This window comes from Panulirus ornatus, chromosome 4 (genome assembly GCF_036320965.1).
Source record: "Panulirus ornatus isolate Po-2019 chromosome 4, ASM3632096v1, whole genome shotgun sequence".
NCBI lineage: Eukaryota > Metazoa > Arthropoda > Malacostraca > Decapoda > Palinuridae > Panulirus > Panulirus ornatus.
Window position 1 is genome coordinate 53,982,085 of NC_092227.1, and position 21,449 is coordinate 54,003,533.

Sequence of the window (21,449 nt, forward strand, 5' to 3'; positions counted from 1 at the left end):
ATCTCGAGCCACAATACGGGGAATTTCCAAATTTTAAAGTATTTTATGCTAGGAGTCGGGGGAATCCCCAGATCTCGTGCCAGAATACAGGGAATCCCCAGATCGCAAGCAAGATTACGGGGAATCCTCAAATTTTAAAGTATTTCATGCTAATAGGCGGGGAATCCCCAGATCTCGTGCACGATAGGGGGAATCCCCAGATCTCGAGCCAGAATACGGGGAATCCCCAAATTCTAAAGTATTTCATGCTAGGATGCGGGGAATCCCCAGATCTCGTGCTAGGAAGCGGGGAATCCCCAGATCTCATCTTAGAAAGCGGGGAATCCCCAGATCTCGTGCCAGGATACGGGCAATCCCCAGATCTTGAGCCAGAATGCGGGGAATCCCCAGATCTTGAGCCAGAGTACGGGAAATCGCCACATTTTAAAGTATTATATGGTAATAATCGGGGAATCCCCAGATTTCGTGCCAGGATACGGAGAATCCCCAGATGTCGAGCCACATTACGGGGAATTCCCAAATTTTAAAGCTAGGAGGTGGGGAATCCCCAGATCTCGTGCCAGAATACGGGGAAACCCCAGATTACGTGCCAGGATACGGGGAATCCCCAGATCTCGTGCCAGAATACGGGGAATCCCCAGATTACGTGCCAGGATACGGGGAATCCCCAGATCTCGTGCCAGGATACGGGGAATCCCCAGATCTCGTGCTAGAAAGCGGGGAATCCCCAGATCTCGTGCTAGGAAGCGGGGAATCCCCAGATCTCATATTAAGAAGCGGGGAATCCCAAGATCTCGTGCCAGGATACGGGGAATCCCCAGATCTTGAGCCAGAATGCGGGGAATCCCCAGATCTTGAGCCAGAGTACGGGGAATCGCCGAATTTTAAAGTATTTTATGGTAATAAGCGGGGAATCCCCATATTTCGTGACAGGATACGGGGAATCCCCAAATCTTGAGCCAGAATACGGGGAATTCCCAAATTTTAAAGTATTTCATTCTAGGAAGCGGGGAATCCCCAGATCTCATGCCAGATTCCGGGGAATCCCCAGATCTCGTGCCAGAATACGGGTAATCCCCAGATCTCGTGCCAGGATACGGGGAGTCCCCAGATATCGGGCCAGAATATGGGGAATCCCCAGATCTCGTGCCAGGACACGGGAAATCCCCAGATGTCGAGCCACATTACGGGGAATTCCCAAATTTTAAAGTATTTTATGCTAGGAGGCGGGGAATCCCCAGATCTCGTGCCAGAATACGGGGAATCCTCAGATCTCGTGCCAGAATACGGGGAATCCCCAGATCTCGTGCCAGAATACGAGGAATCTCCATATCTCGAGCAAGATTACGGGGAATCCCCAAATTTTAAATTATTTCATGCTAATAGGTGGGAAATCCCCAGATCTCGTGCCATGATAGGGGGAATCCCCAGATCTCGAGCCAGAATACGGGGAATCCCGAAATTCTAAAGTATTTCATGCTAGGAAGCGGGGAATCCCCATATCTCGTGCCAGGATACGGGGAATCCCCATATCGTGAGCTAGAATACGGGGAATTTCCAGATCCTGAGCCAGAATACGGAGAATCGCCAAATTTTAAAGTATTTTATGGTAATAAGCGGGGAATACCCAGATTTCGTGCCAGGATACGAGGAATCCCCAGATGTCGAGCCAGTATACGGGGAATCCCCAAATTTTAATATATTTCATGCTAGGAAACGGGGAATCCCCAGACCTTGAGCCAGAATGCGGGGAATCCCCAAATCTTGAGCCGGAATACGGGGAATTCCCAAATTTTAAAGTATTTCATGCTAGGAACCGAGGAATCCCCAGATATCGTGCCAAGAGAAGGGGAATCCCTAGATCTCGTGCTAGGAATCGGGGAATCCCCAAATCTCGTGTTAGGAAGTGGGGAATCCCCAGATCTCGTGCCAAGATACGGGGAATCCCCAGATCTTGTGCCACAATACGGGGAATCCCCAGATCTTGAGGCAGAATACGTGGAATTCCCAAATTTTAAAGTATTTCATGCTAGGAAGTGGGGAATCTCCAGATATCGTGCCAGGATACGGGGAATCCCCAGATGTCGAGCCTGAATACGGGGAATCCCCAAATTCTAATGTATTTCATGCTAGGAAGCGGGGAATCCCCAGATCTTGAGCCAGATTGCGGGGAATTCCCAAATTTTAAAGTATTTTATTCTAGGAAGCGGGAAATCCCCAGATCTCGTGCCAGTTTACAAGGAATCCCCAGATCTCGTGCCAGAATACGGGGAATCCCCATATATCGAGCCAGAATACGGGGAATTTCCAAATTTTGAAGTATTTCATGCTAGGAAGCGAGGAATCCCCAGATCTCGTGCCAGGATACGGAGAATCCCAAGATCTCGTGCAAGGAAGCGGGGAATCCCGAGATCTCGTGCTAGTATGCGCGGAATCCCCAGATCTCCTGTTAAGAAGCGAGGAATCCCTTATCTCGTGCCAGGATACGGGGAATCTCCAGATCTTGAGCCAGAATGCGGGGAATCCCCAGATCTTGAGCCAGAATACAGGGAATCGCCAAATTTTAAAGTATTTTCTGGTAATAACCGGGGAATCCCCAGATTTCGTGCCAGGATACGGGGAATCCCCAACTTTTAATGTATTTCATGCTAGGAAGCGGGGAATCCCTAGATCTTGAGCCAGAATGCGGGGAATCCCCAAATCTTGAGCCAGAATACGGGGAATTCCCAAATTTTAAAGTATTTCATTCTAGGAAGCGGGGAATCCCCAGATCTCGTGCCAGATTACGGGGAATCCCCAGATCTCGTGCCAGAATACGGGGAATCCCCAGATCTCGTGCCAGGATACGGGAATCCCCAGATCTCGGGCCAGAATACGGGGAATCCCCAGATCTCGTGCCAGTATACGGGGAATCCCCAGATCTCGAGCCACAATACGGGGAATTCCCAAATTTTAGAGTATTTTATGCTAGGAGGCGGGGAATCCCCAGATCTCGTGCCAGGATACGGGGAATCCCCAGATCTCGTGCCAGGGTACGGGGAATCCACAGATCTTGAGCCAGAATGCGGGGAATCCCCAGATCTTGAGCCAGAATACGGGGAATCGCCAAATTCTAAAGTATTTTATGGTAATAAGCGGAAAATCCCCAGATTTCGTGCCAGGATACGGGGAATCCCCAGATGTCGAGCCAGAATACGGGGAATCCCCAAATTTTAATGTATTTCATGTTACGAAACGGGGAATCCCCAGATCTTGAGCCAGAATGCGGGGAATTCCCAAATCTTGAGCCAGAATTCGGGAAATTCCCAAATTTTAAAGTATTTCTTTCTAGGAAGCGGGGAATCCCCAGATCTTGTGCCAGCTTACGGAGAATCCCCAGATCTCGTGCCAGAATACGGGGACTCCCCAGGTCTCGTGCCAGGATACGGGGAATCCCCAGATCTCGAGCCACAATACAGGGAATTCCCAAATTTTAAATTATTTTATGCTAGGAGGCGGGGAATCCCCAGATCTCGTACCAGGATACGGGGAATCCACAGATCTCGTGCCAGAATACCGGGAATCCCCAGATCTCGAGCCAGAATGCGGGGAATCCCCAGATCTTGAGGCAGAATACGGGGAATTCCCAAATTTTAAAGTATTTCAGCCTAAGAAGCGAGGAATCCCCAGATCTAGTGCCAGGATTCGGAGAATCCCCAGATCTCGTGCTAGAAAGCGGGGAATCCCCAGATCTCGTGCTAGGAAGCGGGGAATCCCCAGATCTCATATTAGGAAGCGGGGAATCCCCAGATCTCGTGCCAGGATACGGGGAATCCCCAGATCTTGAGCCAGAATGCGGGGAATCCCCAGATCTTGAGCCAGAATACGGGGAATCGCCAAATTTTAAAGTATTTTATGGTAATAAGCGGGGAATCCCTAGATTTCGTGCCAGGATACGAGGAATCCCCAGATGTCGAGCCAGAATACGGGGAATCCCCAAATTTAAATGTATTTCATGCTAGGAAGCGGGGAATCCCCAGATCTTGAGCCAGAATGCGGGGAATCCCCAAATCTTGAGCCAGAATACGGGGAATTCCCAAATTTTAATGTATTTCATTCTAGGAAGAGGGGAATCCCCAGATCTCAAGCCAGATTCCGGGGAATCCCCAGATCTCGTGCCAGAATACGTGGAATCCCCAGATCTCGTGCCAGAATACGGGGAATCCCCAGATCTCGTGCCAGAATCGGGGAATCTCCAGATATCGAGCAAGATTACGGGGAATCCCCAAATTTTAAAGTATTTCATGCTAGGAAGCGGGGAATCCCCAGATCTCGTGCCATGATAGGGGGAATCCCCAGATCTCGAGCCAGAATACGGGGAATCCCCAAATTCTAAAGTATTTCATGCTAGGAAGCGGGGAATCCCCAGATCTCGTGCTAGGAAGCTGAGGAATCCCCATATCTCGTGCCAGGATACGGGGAATCCCCATATCGTAAGCCAGAATACGGGGAATTTGCAGATCTTGAGCCAGAATACGGGAATCACCAAATTCTGAAGTATTTTATGATAGTAAGCGGGGAATCCCCAGATCTCGTGCCAGGATACGGGGAATCCCCAGATCCTCGGGCCAAAATACGGGGAATCCCCAGATCTCGTGCCAGGATATGGGGAATCCCCATATCTCGACCCAGAATACGGGGAATCCCCAAATTTTAAAGTATTTCATGCTAGGAAGCGGGGAATCCCCCAGATCTCGTGCTAGGAGGCGGGGAATCCCCAGATCTCGTGCCGAGATACGGGGAATCCCCAGATCTTGTGCCACAATACGGGGAATCCCCAGATCTTGAGGCAGAATACGTGGAATTCCCAAATTTTAAAGTATTTCATGCTAGGAAGTGGGAAATCCCCATATTTCGTGCCAGGATATGGGGAATCCACAGATGTCGAGCCAGAATACGGGGAATCCCCAAATTTTAATGTATTTCATGCTAGGAAGCGGGGAATCCCCAGATCTTGAGCCAGAATACGGGGAATTCCCAAATTTTAAAGTATTTCATTCTAGGAAGCGGGAAATCCCCAGATCTCGTGCCAGTTTACGGGGAATCCCCAGATCTCGTGCCAGAATACGGGGAATCCCCATATATCGAGCCAGATTACGGGGAATTACCAAATTTTAAAGTATTTCATGCTAATAGGCGGGGAATCCCCAGATCTCGTGCCATGATACGGGGAATCCCCAGTTCTCGAGCCAGAATACGGGGAATACCCAAATTTTAAAGTATTTCATGCTAGGAAGGGAGGAATCCCGAGATCTCGTGCTAGGAAGCGGGGAATCCACAGAACTCGTGCCAGGATACGGGGAATCCCCATATCTTGAGCCAGAATACGGGGAATTTGCAGATCTTGAGCCAGAATACGGGGATTCTCCAAATTCTGAAGTATTTTATGCTAGTAAGCGGGGAATCCCCAGATCTCGTGCCAGGATTCGGGGAATCCCCAGATCTCGTGCCAGAATACGGGGAATCCCCAGATCTCGTGCCAGGGTAGAGGGACTCCCCAGATCTTGAGCCAAAATCCGGGGAATTCCCAAATTTTAAAGTATTTCATGCTAGGAAGCGGGGAATCCCCATATCTCGTGCTAGGATACGGGAAATCCCCAGATCTTGAGCCAGAATACGGGGAAACCCCAGATCTTGAGCCAGATTACGGGGAATCCCAAATTTTAAATTATTTCATTCTAGGAAGCGGGAAATCCCCAGATCTAGGGCCAGAATACGGGGAATCCTCAGATCTCGTGCCAGGATACGGGGAATCCCCAGATCTCGAGCCACAATACGGGGAATTCCCAAATTTTAAAGTATTTCATGCTAGGAGGCGGGGAATCCCCAGATCTCGTGCCAGGATACGGGGAATCCCCAGATCTCGTGCCAGAATACGGGGAATCCCCAGATCTCGAGCCAGATTACGGGGAATCCCCAAATTTTAAAGTATTTCATGCTAGCAAGCGGGGAACCCCTAGATCTCGTGCTATGAAGCGGGGAATCCCCAGATATCGAGCCATGATCCGGGGAATCCCCAAATCTTGAGCAAGAATTCGGGGAATCCCCAAATCTTGAGCCAGAATGCGGGGAATCGCCCCAGATCTTGAGCCAGAATACGGGGAATCCCCAAATTTTAACGTATTTCATGCTAGTAAGCGGGGAATCCCCAGATCTCGTGCTAGGAAGCGGGGAATCCCCAGATCTTGTCCCAGGATACGGGGAATTCCCAGATCTTGAGCCAGAATGCGGGGAATCCCCAGATCTTGAGCCAGAATACGAGGATTCCCAAATTTTAAAGTATTTCATGCTAGGAAGCGAGGAATCCCCAGATCTCGTGCCATTATACGGGGAATCCCCAGATCTCGTGCTAGGAAGCGGGTAATCCCCAGATCTCGTGCTAGGAAGCGGGGAATCCCCAGATCTCGTGTTAGGAAGCGGGGAATCCCCAGATCTTGTCCCAGGATACGGGGAATTCCCAGATCTTGAGCCAGAATGCGGGGAATCCCCAGATCTTGAGCCAGAATACGAGGATTCCCAAATTTTAAAGTATTTCATGCTAGGAAGCGAGGAATCCCCAGATCTCGTGCCATTATACGGGGAATCCCCAGATCTCGTGCTAGGAAGCGGGTAATCCCCAGATCTCGTGCTAGGAAGCGGGGAATCCCCAGATCTCGTGTTAGGAAGCGGGGAATCCCCAGATCTTGAGCCACAATACGGGGAATTCCCAAATTTTAAAGTATTTTATGCTAGGAGGCGGGGAATCCCCAGATCTCGTGCCAGGATACGGGGAAGCCCCAGATCTCGAGCCAGAATACGGGGAATTCCCAGATCTCGAGCCAGATTACGGGGAATCCCCAAATTTTAAAGTATTTCATGCTAATAGGCGTGGAATCCCCAGATCTCGTGCCATGATAGGGGGAATCTTCAGATCTCGAGCCAGAATACGGGGAATCCCCAAATTTTAAAGTATTTCATGCTAGGAAGCGGGGAATCCCCAGATCTCGTGCCAGGATACGGGGAATCCCCAGATCGTGAGCCAGAATACGGGGAATTTGCAGATCTTGAGCCAGAATACGGGGAATCCCCAGATCTTGAGCCAGATTACGGGGAATCGCCAAATTTTAAAGAATTTAATGCTAATAAGCGGGGAATCCCCAGATCTCGTGACATGATACGGGGAATCCCCAGTTCTCGAGACAGACTACGGGGAATCCCCAAATTTTAAAGTATTTCATGCTAGGAAGCGGGGAATCCCCAGATCTCGGGCTAGGAAGCGGGGAATCCCCAGATCTGGTGCCAGGACACGGGGAATACCCAGACCTTGAGCCAGAATACGGGGAATCCCCAAATTTCAGATTATTTCATGCCACTACGCTTGTCGGAGAGATATTCTGGTTAGTAAGGAAGATGGTGGACAAGCGGCTGGTCATAGTAACTGTGGCAACACTGTTGAGCTGGCTGTATAACACAAGTGATGCTTCAGGCGATGGTTTGAGTTATGGTGATGGTATGACGGTGTTCCTCGCCGGTGATGGTGAGACTGATGGGGTTATAGAGAGTGTTGGAGGAAGAACCAGGCAAGAATCAAATATTTCCTCTAAAAGGTGTAAGTATTGTCTCGTAGAATACAACCAATTTTTTGTAAAATAGGTTATTTTGGTGGTTATTTTTCTACATGGCTTCACTATAAAAGACGTGTGAACAGGACGATTTCTCAAAATGTGTGATGGTTTTCGTAAAAGAACCCTACCAAAGAATACCATCTCCATATATTGTTTACAGAGCAATCTAACTCCTATTTATGGCCAAGAGATCATGACTCATAATCAACACACGCCCGCTGGTTTCTACTGCAAGTCTTCTAACACAGAAGCTTGCTTCACGTCCAAGTTCCACTGGTGATGATTTGATCTACCAGGTTGTTTGATCATGATAGTGTCAATTTTGTATAGGTTGTTAGGTTGTACAGCCTAGTTGATCTGGTACATTGTGGGGATATCAATTTAGTTTATTTGCTGGTAGTAAGTAAAACACGTGTAAACCCTCAACATTAGTTATTTTCCCTTACATCAGCTACAGTATCGCCGCTCCTTCAATTTAGTCATTGCTTTCTTCGAGACTTGTTACTCCAGCGCAAATTATCTTCTACAAGTATGCAGCTTCGGAACTAGGCCTTTTAGTATATTTTCTGTGTGTCCATATCATTGCGTGCCTTTCCAATCTACGTTCTCACAGACAGTTTTAGATCCTCAATCGAGTTGAGTGATTCAGTCACCGAAAACATCATTTCGATATGTCACTAGGAGCTTCACTACTGAAGGTCATGTGTTCTGCCACTGCCATGAGACACTTTATATGTGCAAACTGTGTCATTGTAAATTGTATCAATGGAAACTGTGACTCTCCAAAATGGGACACAGAATTTTCTCAAAAGGATCTGTGTTTTGGGGAACTGTTTCACTTGGAACTGAGATACTAGGAACTCTACCTTAGCGAATGGTGTCACCGGATATCATGATTGTGGAACCGTGTAACTAAGATATGTATCACTGCGACTGTATAACTAGCAACTGAGTCTCAGGGAATTATGTCTAAGAACCATTAAGACCGATTCCAAAGACTGTCCTGGTGACTCAATCATGTAAGAGTAAGTAACTAGAATTCTAAGCTAAAGCCTTGATAGATCTTATGATCTAATGGTTACGTAAACAGAATTTTAGTTGATAGGAAATAAGTTATGTTGATCCAGACACATGATCACCTTTCAATACAAAGCCAATATATCTTTAACCATGATTTCAGTCGACCCTTCAAGACCAATTCATAATATCATTTAGTAACAACTTCAGGAAACAACTTCAGGAAACCCCATCTCAAAGTCTTTAATTTTCTTAACGCTACAGAATATCCTGATAATGTTTCGAACGCAACACCGCTCGTGTTTTTGGTTTTCTTGCCACCAGATACTGGTACTAATCCTCAACCCAGCAGCACTAACTCCTCTGTTAAGGTCCCTCAAACGAAATTTCTCGAATTCACTAATCTTGTAAGAATACAATAATGTCTTGTAACGTAATACCTAAGAAAGGAAATTTTGTCTTTTCATAGTTTTGTCTGATCCTTTACATTTCCCACACAGTGATCTATGACTCCAGTGTCTCATGCACCGTTGACGAGGACTCTTGCGTGCTTGAAAACATCAGCTGCACCCATGACGACGACTGCAAGAGCGCCTTCCCTAACCTGGAGCAAGCCTTGGAGCTGGGAAGGAGTAGTCCTGTTCCTCACCCACCCATATGTAGTAAGTCACTGGAAATAAATGTAACGATATCTAGAACACGATTCGTGGCATTATGAGATTTTGTCATAAGTTGCTGGGGAAGGTTACTTGTGCAAGAGATCGTGTTTACGTTTACATGATTATTCTTTCAACAGTGCGTACCGTGTAGTGATATTTAAGTGCTGTTCACTTGCTGCGGGCGATGTCTACGTATCTTTAATATCTCTTGGGTGCCAACAGCACGTGCAGTTACTTCGGGCGTTTTCTTTTTGGATTAAGTATTAATATGTAACGTTGGTATTCAATGATATATAGTGATTCTTTCCAATATATATATATATATATATATATATATATATATATATATATATATATATATATATATATATATATATATATATTCTTTTTTTTAAACTATTCGCCATTTCCCGCGTTAGCGAGGTAGCGTTAAGAACATAGGACTGGGCCTTTTTTGGAATATCCTCACTTGGCCCTCTCTGTACCTTCTTTTGGAAAATTAAAAAAAAAAAAAAAAACGAGAGGGGAGGATTTCCAGCCCCCCCGCTCCCTCCCCTTTTAGTCGCCTTCTACGACACGCAGGGAATACGTGGGAAGTATTCTTAATCCCCTATCCCCAGGGATAATATATATATATATATATATATATATATATATATATATATATATATATATATATATATATATATATATATATATATATATATATATATACGCACTGTACACGCATATATACATATCATCATACCTATTCATACACATGCATTACATATATACACATGTACATATTCCAACCAATCAACAACAATAATCAGAATCACCATCCAATCCCGTCGCCTTTTCGGATTTCATCTTCTGCAAGGCTTTCACCACCTCTTCTCCTTTTACCAAACCACTCTCCCTGACTCATTTCGCATACCACCCCGGCCAAAACACCCTATATCTGGCACTATATCATCAAACATATTCAACAATCCTTAAAAATATTCTATTTCCCCGTCACTTTTCCACTGCCTGTAATCACTTCTCCTTTTGCTCCCTTCACCGATGTCCCCATTTCATGTCTTTCGCACATCATTTACATCCTTTTGAAAATCATTTCATTCTCCCTAAAATCTAATGATTATCTTTCACCCCAGTTCAACCCCTGCGCCTTACTCTTAACCTCCTACCTCTTTCTCTTATACATCTCCTAAGCATCTGCTCTTCTTCCATGTAAGTACCGCCCAAACGCCTCTCTTTTCTCTCTATCAACTTTACTTCTTCATCCCACCACTCGCTACCCTTCCTAATCTGCCCACCTCCCACCTTTCGCATGTTATATGCATTTCTTGCACATGCCATCACCGCTTCCCTAAGTACCTCCCATTCCTCACCCACTCCCCTCACTTCATTCGCTCTCACCTTTTGCCATTATACTCTCAATCTCTCCTGGTATTTCTTCGCACGAGTCTCTTTTCCAAACTCACTTACTCTAACACCCCCCCCCCCCCCCACACACACACGCACACATTCTCTCCTCTTTTTCGAAGAACTCTACAGATCTTCACTCTCGCCTCCGCAAGACTGATCAGACATTCCACCAGTTGCCCTTCTCTCAACACATTTACTTCCTAAAGTTTCTCTTTTACTCCATCGACAAACCTTGAGGATCAGTTGTACTGAGAACAAACACTTTTCATTCCATACCGTTTTTCCTAGAAATGCTTTATTTAGGATATAGACCACTAGTAAAAACTGTAGCGTAACAGGCCAGGCCAGCGCTAAACAAGAACACTGATATGCCAGTTACACTGTGAATTCAAAGACAGTAGTAGTATCAGGATTACCTAATTACACGTTGCGAATGAAGTCAGGCATGTATGTAAAGATATGTTGCTGATATTATGTGTTTAGCAGGAAAGTGCGAAGTGCCTGAGCGCGCATAGCAAAGACTTATTCGAACATTTGCAATACAGTTCACAGGGCATAATGCTGAAGGCAAAGTCTGCGCCAGGTGTCCGAACACTGCAGTCCGTTAGTTATGGAGCATGATTGGGTAGTGATAGTTTCCTTCAGGAGTTGCTCCTTCAATTACGATTTTGTACAAATAGATACACATAAACTGTTTATGCACTTGTTATAATGAGTACCAAGAATATCATACAGTTGGTTAGACATTCGAACGGACAGAGCCAGAATCCGAAGCACTGTAAAATAGGTTGACCCAAAGCGAAACTACTTTGAAGGGAATATGCAACAACACGGCGCACTCTACACTTGGGTTTCCACCTGGTAAGATCTGTTGGGTATGATGTGTCAAGGAGAATAATGGCGTGTGTGTGTGTGTGTGTGTGTGTGTGTGTTGGGGTTGTGATTGTAGGGGTGACTGGGGAGGACGTGTGTGTGCATGTGGTTGGGATGGTGTGTGATTATGGATGTGTATAGGGAGGTGGTGTGTGTGTGTGTGTCGGTCTCGATGTGTCACTGAAATTGTGTATGTGTATAGTTGCGATGGGGTGTGATTGTGCTGATGAGAAAGTGTGTGTGTGTGTGTGTGTGTGTGTGTGTTTTGATAATATTTGTATCCACACTTCTGTATGGTAACGAATACCGGTTGGACACTTGCTAGAGCCTTTTCAATCATTCATAATGTCCGTTTTCTGTGTGCATGTAAGGTTTTATGTACATTTACCAATGCACTACATTACCAGTCAACTGATGTAGGTCATAACGTTAAGGGTTTTGGCCTTAAGCAGCATGTTACACGTGTGCACTTCTGTAAACTTAGCCCAGTATGACGAACACAGCATCAACAAGAAAACAATCCTTCTTCACGTAACTGAAGGATTTATTTTATCGCGTGTGATGAAACCTCGACGCCATATGATTGCTCTGGTTCTCTTCACTAATACCAGACCTCGAACTGATAACGCAGCACTATCTTTTTACGGCTCCACAACCTGTCCGTTATGTGAGGGTTAACGATACATTACCATCGCCTATGTTACTGTTCACAGTTCCTCCACGTTGATAGTATGCAGTGGTTCTCATATCTGGAGTTGGCCGATATGCACTTGACCTATAGTGCTGCGTAGGGAAATGGCAGGGAAGCTGCACCTTTTTATGCAGAAAGATTTCCCAGAGACAGCATCCACATCACACTATATTCACATCCATAAACAGAAGGCTGAGGGAGACAGGAGGTTTTAGGTGGAATATGTCGCAAACAAGACGACCGCGCTTTGAAGAGACTATCCTACAGGCAGTTGCAACGAATCCTCAAGCAAGCACTCGAGGTGTGGCTAGGGGCCAGTAATTTTTCAATATTGAGTGTAATTCACGAACAGCTCCTTCAACCCTACCACTTTTGGAAAGTTCAGCATTTACTCCCAGAGGATTTTCAAAGACGCTCTAACTTCTGCCAGTGGTTTCTAGACCAAACAGCACTCGATCCGGATTTTTCTAGCATGATACTGTTATCAGATGATGCATGTTTCACAAGAACAGGGAAGTTTAATAGTCACATTATGCATGTTTAGGATGAGGCCTATCCCCATACAGCAAGGCGTAAAGGGAATCAACATCGCTTTTCTATCAGTGTAGGTGCGGCATAAGTAGTGATGATATCGTAGGTGCACATTTACTTCCTGGTCGCCTAACAGGCCTCATTTATTGTGCTTTCTTAGAACATGATGTACCGACATTACTAGATGATGTACCCCTAGCAAGACGCAAGAGGATGTGGTACGTGCACGACGGTGCGCCTACGCACTCCAGCATGACTGTATGGGTATACATCGATGCCCAGTTTCCCAACAGGAATAAAGTAGTGCCAGTCCCGTTTCCTGGCCAACACGGTCACCTGACCTAAATCCCATACATTTCTACCTGTAGGGCTATCTGAAATCCCTAGTGCATGACACGCCTGTTGACACAGAGGATGAACTACTCCCGCGGATTCAGGCTGCAGGCGAACAAATACGTAGTACACTACGGGTATTTGAGCGTGTTCGGCAATCTATGATTCGCCAATGTCGTTCATGTATTAAAAGTGTAGGAAGACACATGGAATACTTTTTTGTAGGGTACTTGCATCTGTCTGTTTAGGATTGTTTACTTTTCCTGATTTCACACATTGTTAACTGCTGCTAACCAAATCATTTCTCAGTGACATAGTCATAATCCATTTATTGCTACCGCGCTGTATGTTATGCTGAAGTCAGAGTTAGTATGGAAACGGCAACGTGTCTGCATCGGTTGATGAGTGATGGTAGTGTGCTATGTACTTAGCCACGATCTATTACAATAATTGTAATGGCCATGTAATTAGTGTATAACAGTACCAATTTAACAGTTCAAGGGCACAACTTTATATTCATTATACACCAAAGTAAACATTACGTTCAGTATCACTGGACAGTAAGTATTGGGCAGTACTGGACAGTAAGTATTGGGCAGTACGATGATATAACTCGTGGTTGGGGGAGGGGGAGGGAGGAGGCGCCAGTGTTCGGCTTGGTACACAGCATACGTACAACTGCTCGGGCTAGGACCGCGCTATCTATTTTCAGTTCAGGTCCTGTATCTCATCTGTGGCTCGTTTTCTCGTATTTCCTTATAGAACACACTGTATGGATTTGATATTAGGTAACTGTTCCCTAACGTGTATCGGTGGAGTTCAAAAACATGCCATATATCTTTTTTTAAACCAGCTATTGATAATCGCCAGTTTTCTTCAGAACACAAGTAGACAAGCTTTTACCCATTTCCATTCATAACACTGAATACCCCATGCACAATAATTATACCCGAACTGCCACATTATTTACCATCGATTTAAATCACCGATCACCTATCACTTACTCGGTCTCGTGCAACAAAATTGCTGACACACTCACTCGACTTCTCTGAAAACATTGCCTCATGATCATTTTTCTCGTATACATGCATACACATGTACATATTCATACTTGCTTGTCTTCATCCAATCCTAGTGCAACCTCACCCCACAGGAAACAGCATCCCTACCCCCTGCTTCAGGGAGTTAGAACCAGGAAAACAGACAAAAAAGGTCACAATTGTTCACACTCAGTCTCTAGCTGTCATGTGTAATGCATTGAAACCACAGCTCCCTTTCCACATCCAGGCCCCACAGACCTTCCCATGGTTTACCCACAGGCGTTTCACATGCCCTGGTTCGGTCCATTGATAGCACGTCGACCCTGGTTTACAACATCATTCCAATTCACTCTATTCCTTGCACGTTTCTCATCCTCCTGTATGTTCAGGCCCCGATCGCTCAAAATTTTTTTCACTCCATCCATCCACCTCCAATGTGGTCTCTCGCGTCTCCTTTTTCCTTCCACCTCTGACACATGTATCCTCTTTGTCAATCTTTCCCCTCATTCTCCATATGTCCAAATCGTTCCAACACACCCTATTCCGCTCTCTCAACCACACTCTTTATATTTCCATACTTCTCTCTTGGCCTTTCATTACTAAATCAATCAAACCACCTTACACCATATATTTTCCTCAAACATTACGTTTCCAACACATCAACCCTCCTCCGTACAATCCTATCTATAACCCATGCCTCGCAATCATATGATATTGTTGGAACTACTGTTCCTTCAAACGTACTCACTTTTGCTCTCCGAGATAACGTTCTCTCCTTCCACACATTCTTCTTCGCTTCAAAAACCTTCGCCCCCACCCCCACCCTGTGACTCACTTCCGCTTCCATGATTCCATTTGCTGCTAAGTCCACTCTCAGATATCTAAAACACTTCACTTCCTCCAATTTTTCTCCATTCAAATTTACATTGCAATCAACTTGTCCCTCAACCCTATTGAACCTAATAACCTTACTCTTATTCACATTTACTCGCAACTGTCTCCTTTCACACACTTTTCCAAACTCAGTCACCAACTTTTGCAGTTTCTCACTCGAATCAGCCACGAGAGCTGCATCATCGGCGAACAACAACTGACCCGTTTCCCAGGCCTCCTCGTCCCAAACAGACTGTATACTAGCCCCTCTCTCCAAAACTCTTGCATTTCTTCCGTAACCACCCCATCCATAAAAAAAAAAAAAAATATACAACCATGGGGACATCACACTCCCCTGCCGCAGACCGACCTTCACTGGGAACGAATCGCTCTCCTCTTTTCTTACTCACACACATGCCTTACATTCTTGGTAAAAACTTTTCACTGCTTCTAGTAGCTTACCTCCACACCATATACTCTTAAGACCTTTCACAAAGCATTTCTGTCAACCGTATCATATGCCTTCTCTAGATCCATAAATACAAATCAATCTGTTTGTCTAAGTATTTCTCACACACACATTCTTTAAAGCAAACACCTGATCCACACATCTGAAACCGCACTGCTCGTCCCCAATCAGATGATCTGTACATGCCTTCATCCTCTCAATCAATACCCTCCCATTCAATTTTCCGCTACCAGATATCTAAAACACTTCACTTCCTCCAGTTTTTCTCCATTCAAACTTACCTCTCAGTTAACTTGTCCCTTAACCCTATTGAACCTAACAACCTTGCTCTTATTCACATTTACTTCAACTTTCTTCTTTCACATACACTACCAAACTCAGTCACCAACTTCTCATCCAAATTAGCCACTAGGGCTGTATCATCAGCGAACAACAACTGATTCGCTTCCCAAGCCCTCTCACCCACGACAGACTGTATACTTGCCCCTCTTTCCAAAGCTCTTGATTCACCTCCCTAACAAACCCATCCATAAACAAATTGAACAAGCATGGAGACATCACGCACCCTTGCAGCAAACCGACATTCATTGGGAACCAATCACTTTCCTCTCTTCCTACTCGAACACACGCCTTACATCCTCGATAAGAACTTTTCACTGCTTCTGGCAACTTATTTCCCACACCATATATTCTAAATACCTTCCATAGAACATCTCTCAGCTCTGTTATATGCCTTCTCCAGACCCATAAATGCTACATACAAATCCATCTGTTTTTCTAAGTATTTCTCACATACATTCTTCAAAGCAAACACCTGATCCACACATCCTCCACCACTTCTGAAGCCACACTGCTCTTCCCTAATCTCATGCTCTGTACATCCCTCTACCCTCTCAATCAATACCCTTCCATATAATTTCCCAGGAATACTTAACAAACGTATACCTCTGTAATTTGAACACTCACCTTTATCCCCTTTGCCTTTATTCAGTGGCAGTACGCATGCATTCCGCCAATTCTCAGGCACTTCACTATGAACCATACATATATTGAAAATCCATACTAACCAATCAACATGACAGTCATCCCCTTTTTCAATGAATTCCACTGCAATACCATCCAAACCCGCTGCCTTGCCAGCTTTCATCTTCCGCAAAGCTTTCACCACATCTTCTCTGCATACCAAACCATTCTCCCTAACCCTTTCACTTCGCACACCACTTCGACCACTCCTGTCTCCTTTTACACATCTCCCATTCATTCGCACCACTTCACTTCAAAAATCGTCCAAATGCTCTTTCTTCTCTTTCACTAATAATCTTATCTCTTCATCCCACCACTCGCTACCCTTTCCAATCTGCCTATCTCTCTCCTTTCTCATGCCACAAACATCTTTTGCGCAGGACCATCACTGCTTCCCTAAATACATCCCATTCCTCCCCCACCCCCTTACGTCATTTGCTCCCGCCTTTTTCCATTCTGCACTCAATCTCTCCTGGTACTTTCTCGCACAAGTCTCCTTTACAAGCTCACTTACTCTCACCACTCTCTTCACCCCAACATTCTTCTCTTCTGAACTTCTACAAATCTTCACCCTCGCCTTCACAAGATAATGACCAGACATCCCTCCAGTTGCCCCTCTAAGCACATTAACATCCAAAAATCTCTCTTTCACGCGCCTATCAATTAACATGTAATCCAATAACGATCTCTGGCTATCTCCTACCCACATATGTATACTTATGTATATCTCTCTTTTCAAACCAGATATTCCTAATCACCAGTTCTTTTTCAGCACAAATCTACAAGCTCTTCATCATTTCCATTTACAACACTGAACACCCCATGTTCACCAGTTGCACCCTCAGCTGCCACATTACTCACCTTTGCATTCAAATCACCCATCACTATAACCTGGTCTAGTGCATCAAAGCTGCTTACACACTCACTCATTTGCTCCCAAAACACTTGCCTCTCATGATCTTTCTTCTCATGACCAGGTGCATAGGCACCAATAATCACCTATCTCTCTACATCCACTTTCAGTTTTACCCATATCAATCTAGAGTTTACTTTCTTACACTCTATCATATACTCCCACAACTCCTGCTTCAAGAGGAGTGCTACTCCAAAGACATTCCTAAACCACATTTCCCCTTTACCCTTGAGCTTTGTTTCACTCGGGGCCAAAATTTCCAGGTTCCTCTCCTCAAACATATTACCTATCTCTCCTTTTTTCTCAACTTGGTTACATCCACACCCATTTAGACACCCCAATCTGAGCCTTCGAGGAGGATGAACACTCCCCTCATGAATCTTTCTTCTGTTTCCCCTTTTAGAAAGTTGAAATACAAGGAGGGGAGGATTTCTATCCCCCGCTCCCATCCCCTTTAATGGCCTTCTACAACACGCGGGGAATGCGCGGGAAGTATTCTTTCTCCAACAATGTTATATGGTTGCAAGGCATGGGCTATAGATAGGGTTGTGCGGAGGAGTGTGGATATATTGGAAAAGAAATGTTTGAGGACAGTATGTGGTGTGAGGTGGTTTTCATCGAGTAAAAAAAGAAAGGGGTAAGAGAGATGTGTGGTGATAAAAAGTGTGGTTGAGAGAGCAGAAGAGGGTGTATTTCTGAAATGGGTTGGTCAAATGGAGAGAATAAGTGAAAAAAGATTGACAAAGAGGATATATGTGTTAGAGGTAGAGGGAAGAAGGAGAAGTGGGAGACCAAATTGGAGGTGGAAGGATGGAGTGAAAAAGATTTTGCGCGATCGGGGCCTGAACATACAGTAGGGTAAAAGGTGTGCAAGGAATAGAGTGAATTGGAACGATGCGGTATACCGGGGTCGACGTGCTGCCAGTGGATTGAATCAAGGCATATGAAGCGTCTGGGGTAAACCATGGAAAGGTCTGTGGGGCCTGGATGTGGAAAGGGAGCTGTGGTTTCGGTGCATTACAAAAGACAGCTAGAGACTGAGGGTGAACGAATGTGGCCTTTTTTGTCTGTTCCTGGTACCGTCTCGCTGGGAGGGGGTGCTATTTCCTGTGTGGCGGGGTGGCGACAGAAATGGATGAAATCATTAAGTACGGATATGTACATGTGTATATATGTATGTATATGTATATATACGTTGAAATGTATATGTATATGTGCGTGTGTGGGCGTTTATGTAAATGCATGTGTGTGTGGGTGAGTTGGACCATTCCTCGTCTGTTTCCTTGCGCTACCTCGCTAACGCGGGAGACGGCGATTAAGTATAATCAATGAATGATGATATAGATAGACAGATACAAAAATTCTTGTTTCATACTTGTTCGCTGTTTCCCGTTAGGAACAGACGAAGAAATGGCTTCATTCTCTCACACATACTCTCCGTGTATCTTATGAAATACAACGGCACATCCCCCATCCACAACCTAGCACCATAGACCTTTCCAAGGTTTTTCTCAGCCGCTTTGTATGCACTGTTTCAGGCCATTGATGACACGTCGTTGTCTATATATGACATCGCTGCAGTTCACAGTATTCTGTTTTCGCCGTGCACCTTTCTGCATATTCGAACCCCGAGTACTCGAACCCTTTTCCACCACATCCTTTCCTCTCCAATTTGTTCTCCTCTTTCCCTTGTCTCTTCCATTTCTGACACAAATATTCAACTTCTCACTCATTTTCGTGTAAGTAAGATTAAAATATTTTCCGTTTTGTGATACTGTAAATCATTACTCCATTTCAGAGCGTCCTTCAATCGACCAAGGATACTGCACTTGCGGAAGGAACCAGTGTGTGTCCACTAGCAAACAGTTTGGCCGAGGAACCCTTCTCTACTACTGCGGTCCCTGCGGTAGGTGGGACTCCTGACAGTCTCATTCATTCGCAATTCCGGGGTAAGGGTGTTGCTAAATATTCTAAAAGGGAAACATTATCTAACTCCACTGATTTCCGTCCTGGTGAAATGTTTTTCCTTCCCTCTCAACTCTAGACGAGCCAACCCCCAGAGCCAACCCCTCCGTTCTGAATCGTCGTAGGTGAAAGATGTCTTTCTCCTTCCGTCAAATCTCAAACTCGCTCCTCTCACATTCTCTCTCCTGGTCATATACCACCCAAGCAGCGCTGTAATATATTTCTCCCACTCCTCTCCTACTTTCTCCTTTCCAAGAAGGTAGTGTCATATCCAACCCCAAATGCTTTATGATGCCATGAGGTTTATCTGCTTTATCACTCCTGATCATAAAACAACGAGGTAGATAAGATATCTGGTGTATGTTTGCTCTTTTAAAAAGCAAGCTCTACTTTAGAATACGGTAATATGTTCGCATAAAACAATGATTATTTTATACCAAAATCTTTTCAAACGAAATTTTATCTATTGGGCTTTGAGTGAAACGAAGCTCAAGGGTGAGTATGTAGAATGGTTTTGAAAAGTCTTAGGAGTAAAGCTAGGGGTTGGTGAGATGACTAGAGCTTAGGAAGAAGTAGCACCATTCCTGAAGCAGGAGTTGTGACAGTATGTCATAGAGCGTAAGAAAGTAAACTCTAGATTGATATGGGTAAAACTGAAAGTGGATGGAGGGAGATAGGTGACTATTGGTGCTTATGCAGCTGGTCATGAGAAGAAAGATCATGAGAGGCAAGTGTTTTGGGAGCAGCTGAGTGACTATGTCAGCATCTTTCATGCACAAGACCGGGTATTACCGATAGGTGATTTGAATGCGAAGTTAAGTACTATGGCAGTTGAGGGTATAACTGGTGTGCAAGGATTATTCGGTATTGTGAAAGGAAATGGCGAAGAGCTTGTGGATTTGTGTGCTGAGAAAAGACGGGTGATTGGGAATACCTGGTTTAGAATAAGAGATATAGATAAGTATACGTATGTGAGCAGGAGAGATGGTCAAAAGGCATTATTGGATTACGTTCTAATTGATAGGCGCGTAAACGTGAGACTTGAGGATGTTGATGAGCTGAGAGAGGCAGCTGGAGGGATGTCTGATCACTATCTTGTGGAGGCGAAGTTGAAGATTTGTAGAGGTTTTCAAAAAAGAAGAGAGAATGTTGGGGAGAAGAGAGTGGTGATAGTAAGTGAACTTGGAAAGGAGACTTGTGTGAGGAAGTACCAGGAGAGATTAAGTGTAGAATGCCAAAGGTGAGAGCAAAGTAAGTGAGGGGAATGGGAGAGGCATGGGATGTATTTAGAGAATCATTGATGTTATGTGCAAAAGATACATGTGGCATGAGAAAGGTGGGAGGTGGGCAGATTAGAAAGGGTAGTGAGTGGTTAGATGAAGAAGTAAAGTTGTTTGTGAAAGAGAAAAGAAAGGAGCTTGGACGATACTTACAAGGAAGGAGTGCAAATGCCTGGGAGATGAAGAAAAGAAGGTGACAGGAGGTCAAGAAGAAGGTGCAAGGGTTGAAAAACAGGGCAAATGAGAGGCGGAGAGTATCATTAAACTTTAGGGAGAATTAAAAATGTTTTAGGAGGAGGTAACTAACGTGCGTAAGACAAGAGAACAAATGGGAACATCGATAAAGGGGGCAAGGGGGGAAGTAATAACAGGTAGTTATGAAATGAGATAGTGTGAGTATTTCTAAGGTTTGTTGAATACGTTTGGCGATAGAGTGGCAGATATAGGGTGTTTTAGCCGGGGTGGTGTGCGAAGTGAGAGGGTCAGGGAGAATGGTTTGGTTAAGAGAGGAGAGGTAGTGAAAGCTTTGCATATGAAATCCGGCAAGGAGGCGAGTTTGAATGGTAATGCAGTAGATTATATTAAGAAAGGGGGTGACTGTGTTGTTGATTGGCTGGTAAGGATATTCAGTGTATATATGGATCATAATGAAGTGCTTGAGGATTGGCAGAATACATGCATATTGCCATTGTACAAAGGCAGAGGGGATAAAGGCGAGTGTTCTAA

At 44.9% G+C, this 21,449-nt stretch overlaps 1 protein-coding gene across 3 annotated transcripts in view; it reads left to right on the top strand.

Annotated features, from left to right (window-relative positions):
- LOC139766273 (uncharacterized) overlaps positions 1–21,449 on the top strand; it is a 76,810-nt gene that overhangs the window by 36,385 nt on the left and 18,976 nt on the right. For 2 of the 3 annotated variants that reach the window (XM_071694712.1, XM_071694702.1), the window contains exons 4-5: positions 9,161–9,322; positions 19,277–19,384. In XM_071694712.1, the coding sequence (XP_071550813.1) occupies positions 9,161–9,322; positions 19,277–19,384 (270 nt within the window). Of the gene's footprint in view, positions 1–7,239; positions 7,628–9,160; positions 9,323–19,276; positions 19,385–21,449 lie in introns of those variants that run through there. The other variant, XM_071694720.1, reaches the window with a different exon arrangement.